Source organism: Pantherophis guttatus, chromosome 2 (assembly GCF_059756535.1).
Source record: "Pantherophis guttatus breed Tessera chromosome 2, ASM5975653v1, whole genome shotgun sequence".
Taxonomy (NCBI): domain Eukaryota; kingdom Metazoa; phylum Chordata; class Lepidosauria; order Squamata; family Colubridae; genus Pantherophis; species Pantherophis guttatus.
The window spans coordinates 114,657,484-114,668,527 of record NC_142064.1 but is presented as its reverse complement, the minus strand read 5'-3'; the positions used below and the strand labels follow the sequence as shown (position 1 = coordinate 114,668,527).

The 11,044-nt window shown below is 39.5% G+C and overlaps 1 protein-coding gene across 1 annotated transcript; it reads right to left on the bottom strand.

Annotated features, from left to right (window-relative positions):
• Nucleotides 1-387: 387 nt before the first annotated feature.
• On the bottom strand, nt 388-10,921 carry TNFSF14 (TNF superfamily member 14). The gene is made up of 4 exons (XM_034433902.2): nt 10,631-10,921; nt 8,152-8,188; nt 3,942-3,989; nt 388-3,297 (listed from the first exon to the last, which is right to left on the bottom strand). The coding sequence occupies exons 1-4, from the start codon at nt 10,844-10,846 to the stop codon at nt 2,876-2,878; spliced, it is 723 nt and encodes a 240-aa protein (XP_034289793.1). The 5' UTR covers nt 10,847-10,921; the 3' UTR covers nt 388-2,875.
• Between the last annotated feature and the right edge of the window lie 123 nt (nt 10,922-11,044).

Below are 11,044 nucleotides of genomic sequence, written 5' to 3'. Positions count from 1 at the left end.
ATAAGAAGAGTTATATTATTCTCAGTTTTACTTTAATTCCCTAGCATTAAAAAAGTAGCATCTTCCACTGAGGCAGACAGCCTGCGATCTCCAGGGGGGTTGCTGCACCAGGAGATAAATTTTTTGATAAAGATACTACAATAGAGATTAAAGAGCTACTGAAAAGTCAAGGAATTTAGTGTCAGGGAGTTTTTCAGAGATGTGAAAGTGGTTCTTCTGAGAGAGGCACATGTATGCATGTGTATCTTTTGACCAGAGTTGGCAAATAATTTATGAAATAAGAGAAAATGAGGCCTAACTGGCTTATGCCATCTCAACATCTTTTGCCATCCCTGCTTCTTCAACTGAACTTTGCTCAGCACTGCATGACCACACCATCTAGATAGCTTTCGCAAAAGCATATTTGTTTATTTTAGACAAAATAAGACAAAACCAGCCTTTCAATTCCAAAACAAAAAAATAAGGCTATTTATTATACAGATGAAAAGCCTATAGTATCAAATCATAGCAATATTGCAATAAAACACAAAAGAACAGGAAGTAACCGAATATCAGTCAACCAACTATAGCAGCAGGATGCCAAGCTTAACTCTACAAAAAGCCTGGAAGATAAGAGGCCTCAACCAATCTTTCAAAAGTGAAAGCTAGGGAGCCAACAAAACTTTCCAGGGCTTGGTCCTACTAGTGAGATTATCCCAGAATGACTGCAGAGAATGTTTTTTAAAAAAAGATTATGCTGCAACTGCATGATCAAAATCTTACCCCATTTTTACACGCTACACAGATAAAAAAGGACTTCATTCGGCTGTTGACATTTTGGATCTTCCTTCTGCTGCCCCACAGACACTCCTGCCAGCTAACCTATGTCCTGCAAGGCCAAGAGGCAATGAGGAAAGTCTCCATCTAAACTGATGAAAGCTTTAAAAGTAATACAACAACTTTGTTGGGAAATAATCTGGAAACCAGTATAACTTAAACAAGGTGCAATATGGCGTGGACACATCCCTGGCTCCCATATTCTATCATAGCTCTAGTTTTCAAGTCCTATTTCAGAGCAGTCCCACAAACAATATATTTTGACACATTAATCTTTGGAATTTTATTTTATCACACACATACTGTAGCTGTTCCATTAAAATTGCTTGGTGCCCTTCTTTGAGAGCCTGGTTTACGCCAATGTATAATTATCCCATTCAATACAGGATTGGGAATTAATCCATTTCCTTCTTATTTAATAAAAGGCTGAATGATTTCTTTGAGCACTAGAGCAGAGGTAATTTTGATTAGAGAAGTTTTACTTTTAATCATTTCTTCAGTATTAAGGTAGCCATCCATATATATTTCAAAAAGTATCACACCTTCTGCTCTCAATAATATTTGAATGCTTCTGTTTTGTTATATGATCCTCTTTTCCTTAAGGGATATAAATGTAATCAAATCTGATTGATCACATGGTTTGGCAGGATTTGCCCTGTTTAGTACAAAATCCCTGATTGGGTAGTATGAGCCAGTGACTAATCCAGGAAATGCTGCCCTATTTGGGCATTACAGTAGTAGCACGATCATATGGTCCAATATCATTATATGGATATTCCTATGTTAATGCAGCAACTGTGCAGAAGGAAAAACAGCTAGGCACTCATAGAAGAGAATGGTTAATATAACCCTTCAAAGGTCTTTTGGTAGGAGATGAGGGAGAAGCATCAGAGAATAAATAAAGCCTGAAGGCTGATAGTGGCAATGTCTATCCAAGTACTAAATGGCTTCCTGAGCTCTGACCAAAGCCAATAATAAAGGAATGGCTTTATTCCTGACTACAGGACCCATGTCATAGTCAGAAAGCTGCCCAGTCATTCAAACTTAGCTTACATTTGACATTTCACTGCAATGATAAGCAACAGTGCACCAGCACAGGAAGCTCCTTGGCTCAACAATGCTGTGTCAGTGTAACTATAAAATGGCATTTTGGAATGTGCTGGGTAGACTGTTCAAGATGAAGTGACTCATGAGTAAGCCTCCAAAATCTTGATCCTAAATTTAGGGGCCTCTCTCCACTGCTGAGTTGAAGTGCTGCCCATCCATCTAAGTTCCCCCAGGCAGAACTTGTCTCTGCTCAGAGTCCATCCCTGTCCTGCCTCTATTACTTTTGTTTCCACTCACGGGTAGTTCCCTGACTTCACTCCAAGGGTGACAAAATCTCAAGGGCTGTCCTCTGGAAGGGTCAAGATAAGAGAGGAAAATATCATTCCGAGGCTTTCTCAGTGCTGGGCTGCTGAGAACAAGACAAAGTTAACTTCATGGGAACAAGGCAGAACATAGAGACTGCCATGGCAAGTTTATGCTGTAGGTGGGTGCAAGTGGGGAAAGGCTCCTGTATATACAGCAGCTTTTCAGAGACCATGAGGTGATACATTGTCATTTTCTTTGTCCACCATGACTCCTTATCAGACTGACTTTGCAGGATTTGACAGCATTTCAAATAATAATGTATAAAAATAGTTACCCCCCCCCAAAGAAGTGCACCTATTACCTAAAACAGCCATACACTTGGGATGCCAGTCATGGGTGACTAATTGACAGCTCAATCAAAGAAATGTCAGCTAGTTCTTTGAAGAAATAGAAGAAGTTCACCTATGTCCTCCCCCCCCACACCTCCCACACCAAATATTTTCTCACCCTTTTTTATTTTGATCATGGCCAACCAACAGTTTATCAAACAACTTTTTTTCCTAAAAAATGAGCAGACCTCTTGCCCTCCTTCAACATATTTGAAAAACATCTGAAGCAACATTGAGAGATGACCCCACTACAGTACAAAGAAGGAGCCCTCCTCATTGCTCAACTAAAATCAAGTCTATGTGCAACCTTAAAGCCTTTAGATCATGAAGGTGCCGAATTGTGATACTGAATCATCCTTGTACAACAACAGCTCCTTGTTTGTTACTTTGATGAACACTTCTTCCTCCTCTTCTAGATACACTATCCCAGCAAGGAAGCTATTGCCGTGCCACTGTTCACTGTCCTTAGAGTTGCAATAGGTAATGTAGTTGGTCAGAAGTAATAGCTCCTTAGGATACCGAGATGTCCTTTTGTAAATGCTGTGGGTGAAAAGGGAATTTCTCTGGTGTTTGGTTAGACAGCTTGAATATGCCAAGCTGAGCTTGGAATAGATGTAGTAGTAGCCAGACTTGTTGCAAATCAGTGAACCAGCTTTGTAGTCCATGTCATGCAAAAAGGCAAACCCGTTCTGATGTTCCCACTGCAGGACTCCATCTATAATTGCAGTGTCAGGGGGTTCTGGAAAACACAACCAACCTTGTTTCATAGATGGGCAGAGAGGTAAGCAAACAATTTTCATAGAATCTTCACTAATAGATCAGCAATGAAAACTAATTTTAACAATCTGGCTTCAAAACACACACATAGAGAACACTGAACATTGGCGAATCATTGCCTCAAATTAAGCTGAAACTTCATTTTGGGATGGGAAAGGGCAGTGAGCTCTGAGCTTTACCTCCCTCACCCCCACAGCCAGGTTCATTTCAACATAATATCCTCATATATAGATGCTGTTTTGCTGTAGGTATGAGACATCCACCCTCAGCTATGGTGCTCACTGGGTGATTTTAGTAGATAATTCCTCTCTCATTCTTAGTGTACCCTCCATCACAAGGAATAAATTGAAGGAGGGAGTACCATCTTACTCTCCTGGAAGGAAAGTGGAAGAGAAATCTAACAGTGAAATAAATGACAATCAGAATGCCTGAGTTAGCTTTGCAGGTGTCTAAAGCAGTGTTCCTCAATCTCAGCAGTTTTAAGATGTGTGGATTTCAACTCCCAGAATCTGCCAGTCAGGTCTCAAGGATTCTGTCTTATTCACAAGCAGCTTCCATGCATTTAAAAGCTAAATAGAAATACAGCTTCATAAAAAGATTTCCTACCTAGTGTCAGATGAGCAGATGGTCTTTTGAGAGGAAGCTTGGGTGGAGCTGTTAAAAGGAATAAGATGAAACTGATTGTTATCAAAACAGGTACCAGCTTGAGAAGGCTCTATACAAACTCAATGCAAGCTAATGAAGGCATATTTCAAACACTGCAAATGATAGAATGCAATTATATATTGAAAAATAAAATACACTAATTATATGCACTAAAACTATCAATAACATAAAACTCCCTTTCAGGTAGAGTCTGGGTGACTGGATGGAGCTGAGTATTTACTGGCTGGATGCCCTTCCTGACACCTATGTGGAATTGCAGCAGATATTTTTTTTCTGTGTGCCCTAGGAGAGAAACATAGGATTGAACCTATCCTAGGATTGAACTTTAAACTTTTTGAGTGGGAGGCAAGTGTCTTCTAGGATCATCTTTAATTGTCCTATAATTTGGGAGCAAGAGATGATGTTCTCTTCCTGCATTTGTTAACTAGACTTTGAAGAGTAGGAGCATCTATGGACCTGGTACCAAGACAGGTGCAGAATGGAAAATGTAGTCATTCAGATAATCAGGTCCTGCTGAATCAATGTCAGGGCCTTAAATTGTGCATGGCAAAGGATGGCAATCTAGGTATATTCCTCCCAGAATTGATGGGAATTAAAGAACAGCATCATGTTTCTCTTTCCCATTCAATTGGGCCAACCAAGGTAACTGTCAAGTAATTTTTGATAAAATTGCATGGCCTGGCTAGACAAATTGTGTTTATTGATGTTTCAGTTGCTCATTCAGTCTTTACTGGTCTGTGTGTGTTCAGAAGTTTTGAGATTACAACTCCCAGAATTCCAATAGTTATGCTATTTGAAGGTCATATTTCATTGGGGAGATCTGGTGGGAAAAATAATTCTCGAATAATAATTCTTGTGGCTTCTTTGGTAATAGACATTTCTTGTTTTTATTCTTTCCACTGCTGTTTCTATCAAGATGTATACTGTACATCTTTTTTATAGATCCTCCACACTCCCACAGTGTCTCACCCACAGCATTTCTCCATGCTTATAATAGGTTACTATGAATTGTTCCACTAATACATTATTCCCTTAAGGTGTGGAAAAATTGACACAGTATGCAACCAGAAGTATAACTGAGAGGGTGGATAATGGAAGGTGTTAGTTTAAAGACTTGATTTGATTTTTTTTTTTTTACTCACCCAAGGAAATATAGAGTTGCTATTGTATTGAGTCTTATCATGTAGTGAAAACCCAATTAAGATTTGACTCTAGTTCCCTAATCAAGTGATTTTCTTCTTCTTCTTAATTGTCTATGGGGATTCTCAATCATCCAGGTCGTGGTTTTCCCAAATGTGCTGTTTCCAAAAGGCAACTGGATTTTCTTGGTTTTATTTTTTCTTTTGAAAGCTTTTTATAGAAAGCTTATTTGAAAGCTTATTATTCTGATAATAATGAACTGAAGAAGCTTCTTGGTTGAGAAGCAAAATGTTTTCAAAGGGTGGGGGGACTCAAGACAGTCCAGTTGCTTTTTGGAAAAAGCACCTTTGGTACAGTTTTCTTCCTAGTGTTTTCCTGCAAGTGCAGTATGCTTTTTTTTAAATCATCTGAGTGCTGATCCATTGTTTGTGACAGGATTTGACCAACCAGCTTGTTGCCAAGCCTGGCATCATGGGCAGAGAGAAAGGGATTGACTTAAGGTTACCCAGCCGGCTTGCATGATAAAGTGAGATTAGAACTCACAGTCTCCTGGTTTCTAGCCTGGTGCCTTAATCACTAAACCAAACTGGCTCTCAATTAGCCTAATAATGTGAACTATAGCTCACAAAAGTTTATGCCAGAATAACACTGGTCGTTTATAAAGTACCACAAAACTCTTCATTGTTCTCTGTGTTTTGCCACTAGGTGCTCTTGCAAAAGAGCTAAAAAAGGGCCATTAAAGGGGCATTCATCAGTAATCTTCCAGCCCTCAACAAACCTGACTCTAAGCAGTTTTAAGCACATCTTAATAGACTGAAACATTTTGCCATCTTGCAAATTATTCAGTCTGGACTGCAGGCTTCCACTCTCAGTCACTATTTCCCTCATTCCTGTGCCCTCCCACCATCTTATTCCAGGAAAGCAATTGCCAATAACTTTTCTTCTTGTAAGTAGTGGTCTTGGACATTTTCTCTTCTATCTATCTATCTATCTATCTATCTATCTATCTATCTATCTATCCTGTTTCCCCGAAAATAAGACATCCCCTGATAATAAGCCCAATCGGGCTTTTGAGCGGATGCGCTAAAATAAGCCTCCCCCCCCGAAAATAAGCTGTCCCCAAAAATATTTAAACTCAGAGCTGGAAATCAGGTAAGACGGCAAGAGGAGCCCCATCTTGCTCCAAAATAATAAGACCTCCCCGAAAATAAGGCAAAGTGCTTATTTGGGGGTTAAAAAATATATAAGATAGGGTCTTATTTTTGGGGAAATTCGGAATCTATCTATCTATCTATCTATCTATCTATCTATCTATCTATCTATCTACCTATCATCTATCATCTATCATCTATTTATCTATTAACGGGTGATGAAGTCCTTCATTTTTTGTCTTTCAGAAATAGTTGCCTATCTGTTCTGACGATAGAGCAACTGGGCAATGCTAAGAAATCCAGATCATTTCAAGTTTCCTTCAGCTCACAGAAATGCTTTGGAATAAAGAGATGAAATGCGGTCATTTTTACTATATTACAGGAGCAATACCCACCACAACCAGTGAACTATTCAAAAATTAAGAAATGGTGACTTTAAAAAATAATATTCCTGAATGTCTTCTTTAAAAAAAAAACATTGGATGTAGGATCTTTGGCTACTAATAGATCTAATAGTGATGGTAAACCTATGATATATGTGTCAAAGGTGACATGGCACAACACATCTGCGTTCATAACATTCGACAACAACTATTCTCAAAAGCATGACCCATTTTCATGCGTTGTTTGGAGGTCATGAAGGATGTGAAAGAATGGTTTTTGTAGAGTTTTCAGAGGCTGCAGGAGAACATTCTGCGAAGTTGCTTAAGAATAAAGGCTTCAGGTGACCCAGAGCAGCTCGAGTAGGCTGCAAAAGGCTGCCTACAGGTAAACAGCATGCACTATCAGATCCCTGGGAACACTAGATTGTGAGAGCAACCAATCATGCCATTCTTCAAGGCTTATATGCCTTGAGGAAGGTTACTAGGTGGCCTTTTTGAATGGCAGCAGTGGCGCTAGGGCTGAAGTTGAGTCCCAGGGCCTCTAGTTCAGCCTCAGCCTCAGTGCTGCCACCTAGTGTTATTGTTCAGAGCCTAGGTCCTAGGAGGAAGGGAGATAGAGAATTGTTTCTCTTTTGTTTGGGGGAGGGATTGACAAACCAGCAGTGTCAAATTAGGTTTTTTTCTACATTTTTGACATACTGAATCCAAATGGTTTGCCATCTGTTGGAAAATGAATCTGGGAAATGCTAAGCCTTAACAGTGAAGAGAACTATGCACGAGTGTTTCTTTTGTACAGTCAAAACACACTGATTGAGGACTGAATTGCTTTCCTCTTTCCTATATTTCATTGCAAATCAATACTATTCACTATTGTCTTTGGAGATTCTCAGTCATCCAGGTCATGGTTGTCCCAAAAGTGCCGCCCCCCCAAGGCAACTGGACTTTTGGAAAGAGCTGAAGAAGCTTCTTGGATGAGAAGCAAGACATCCAGTTGCCCTTTGGAAAAAAGTACTTTTGGGGCTATTCACTATTGGAAAGAAAAGAGAAAACAGTAAGGAGTAACTGTGAGTATGTATATACATATTTGCATACCCATTGTGTGGGGCAGAATGGGCTAAAAGGGGACCCTTCATCATCTGTAAACTTCCCACCCTGCAAAGAGGGAAGGAATAGCATGTAAACTGACTGAATCTGCAGCATAGAAATTGTCACTTAGCATTGGAAGGATTGGTTGTGTGCCAACAAGTTGGTGTTGAATTTTAGTGGCCACGGACAGATTTGCTCCATCACACTCTTTCCCTTTATGGATTTGTGAGAATGGAACTTTCTGTAGTACCCATATTATAGTATCTGTGAAATCTGTTTTAATTCTACTTCCCACTCATTGCTGAAAAATAATGACTCTGAGGCACTTAAAGGGTATCATATTGAATCAAGTCTAGGTGAAGACTGAAACAAAAGAGAAGAGAAACTTACCTTGTATAATTTTTTCAGCAGTCGCATTGGTTGTTCCCTAAAAAAAAATATATATCAGTAGATAATTGTTAATAAACCAAGTGGAAAAAGCACTAGAAATTCACTACCCAGCAGCTCTCCTTTTGCTACACATACATGCCTCTTCTCCACAAAACATTCTTATTTATTTAACACATTACTTTGGAATATTAATTTCCACCAAAAGAAAGAGAATAAAAGTTCAAAACCGAATTCTGAACAAAAGTCTGGATTCCACATGTTGCTCCCTTCTATTTCTCCAATAAGAACATAAAGAATCTTTGGGGGGAAAAAACAATCAATACAATAACAGGCAGCTGTGGCAACCACAACAGAGGTTAAATGAAGGTGAATTCACCATCTGTGCACTTATCCACAAAGTTTGGTCCTGCATTCACTTGATATATGCACAAGATCATGCATGGGATGAATTGGTCAAGATATCCTCACAAGATTCTTTAACATTCAGTCATTCTTCACTTTGATGAGTTGAATTATGACTGAGAGTATCCTGTGTTGAAACTTCTTAAGAAAGGATGGCTGGTGCCTGAAAACATTCTGCAAATGCCTCAGCAAGGGAAATTGGTGAAGGCATAAATATGGGTGAAAATAGTTTATATTTCTTAGAACTGCCTATCCCTGCCCCCCCCCAAAATCTAGTTGCATTTGCAAGAGCAGAAAGTCAGTCTGAACGGAAGCCAGCAAAAACAGAGGAAGAGAACTCTCCTTTTTGCATGAAAACCTGTGCTATTATGGTTCTATTAGAAATGTGATAAAAACAGAAACCTCCTAATACTGTATATCCTGATCTCATGCTCAGCCTACATTTGCATGGAAATAAATCTTAAATCACAGAAACTCATGAATAATAATAATTAATTAATAAGAATTGTTATCATTAGTTTAGGTATGAATTTATATTATTATGTTATTATTATTGTTTTTATTATATTGTATCAGGACAATCAGGGATTAGCTGTAAAAAAAGCAAGTTGTGCTTCTCATTGGAAATTACATATAATCCCGTCTATAGAATAATGGCAAATTAAGTTGTGGGAGATGTAAAAAAGGACATATTTGAAAAACAAATCTAATATAGAATTCAATTCAGCATGGAAACCATTCCTAGGTTATATGGCTTGCAACACATCTGAAGTTTGAATCTCTGTCAACATAAGGTTTTAATCCCAAACCAGAATAAAAGAACACCCACCCCCCATTTTTGCATTTTAATAATCCAGAAGTGTGCAAAAAAAAAAAAATTAAGAGAGAATTCTAGGATAAGAAGCCAACTGCATATTAGCGCTACAGTGGCTGGGCTCACAAATCCGGCTAATTCACAATCAATTGTGATTTATGAGTATAAACCCTTAGTGGGTTTGGTTCACACATTTTGTTTAGCTATCTGCAATGATTTAGAAAGCACGCAATGGCTCTTTGTAGAACATGCTACCGAAATCAGGCAAGCTATTGATCTGGCTTGGAGGAATATATGACCAGCCTCTGTCATTTTTTCCTTAAGAAAAAAAGGGAAAATAGTTGTAAAATATAGAAAGATTCCAAATAGGAGATACTCTGCTGACTTATTTGTAAAATTCTCCGAAAGTGGCAAGGTTATTGTTTATTGCCACGTTATTGCCCTTTGTATTTCCATCTCATACAAGGTACATTAGAAGAGACTAAAAATAGCAGTGCCATATACTAATTATTGGTCTCGTGCTTAAGGTAAAGGTAAAGGTTCCCCTCGCACATATGTGCTAATCGTTCCTGACTCTAGGGGCGGTACTCATCTCCGTTTTAAAGCCAAAGAGCCAGTGCTCCCCAAAGACATCTCCGTGGTCATGTGGCCGGCATGACTAAATGCCAAAGATGCATGGAGCACTATTACCTTCCCACCAAAGGTGGTCCCTATTTTTCTACGTGCATTTTTTACGTGCTTTCAAAATGCTAGATTGGCAGAAGCTGGGACAAGTAACAGGAGCTCACCCCGTTATGCGGCAATAGGAATCTCATGCTTAGATCAGATTAATTGAATAGCTTTTAAAAGCTCCATTGTTTTCAATGACCTTTGAAATCTAGATCCTGCTGTTCAACTGACTTGCTGGAAGAGCCCTTCTCTCTGTCTCCCACCAATAATTTTTGCATTTTGAAAGCTACTTTGACCATTGTCAGTACAACCCTCTAATATATCATACCTAAGAAATTACTATTCTCTTTTCTCCAACATACCACACATATTCCTGCACACATACAAGAGCACACACCTAGTATGTGGAGCCAACCCCACTGAGAAACAATAGCAAAACTGTCCTGGTTTCAACTGTAGAGAAACCAAATACTACTACACCAAGGACACATGGTCCAGCATATTCATTGACTAGGTTCCTCCTCCAACTCCCTGGCCTCTTCTTCCTGTCCCACTAGAATCTCATTCTCACCACGCTTTATCACTCTCTATGACCTGTTCCATTGCTGTATCCAGTTCCTTGCGAAAGGAAATCAGGAGATAGGCTTGGATGGTTAAGCCGCTCAGCATCAGCAGCACCAGGAATCCCAAGAACAGCTGACCAGCTTGCCATTTCTTCGGACTCCTCCGTCTGGGTGGCACAAAGGGAACATCCCTTAGTGTTGGATCCACAACAAAAACAGAGGGGTACCCTGCAGCCGCTTCCATCATGTATCCTTCAGTGGAAGTGTGGAAGGAACTGCAGAACCCAGAGGCGTGCTGCTTATCTACAGACTGAGTCTTGTACATGAGAGAGAGAGAGAAAGCATGCAACGCCCACAACCCCTGGGGAGGAAACCACAAGGTTACTCAACTGTCCTTTATACATGCACTGGCCATGTTTGACTTGGTGGGCTGGGACTTCCTTGA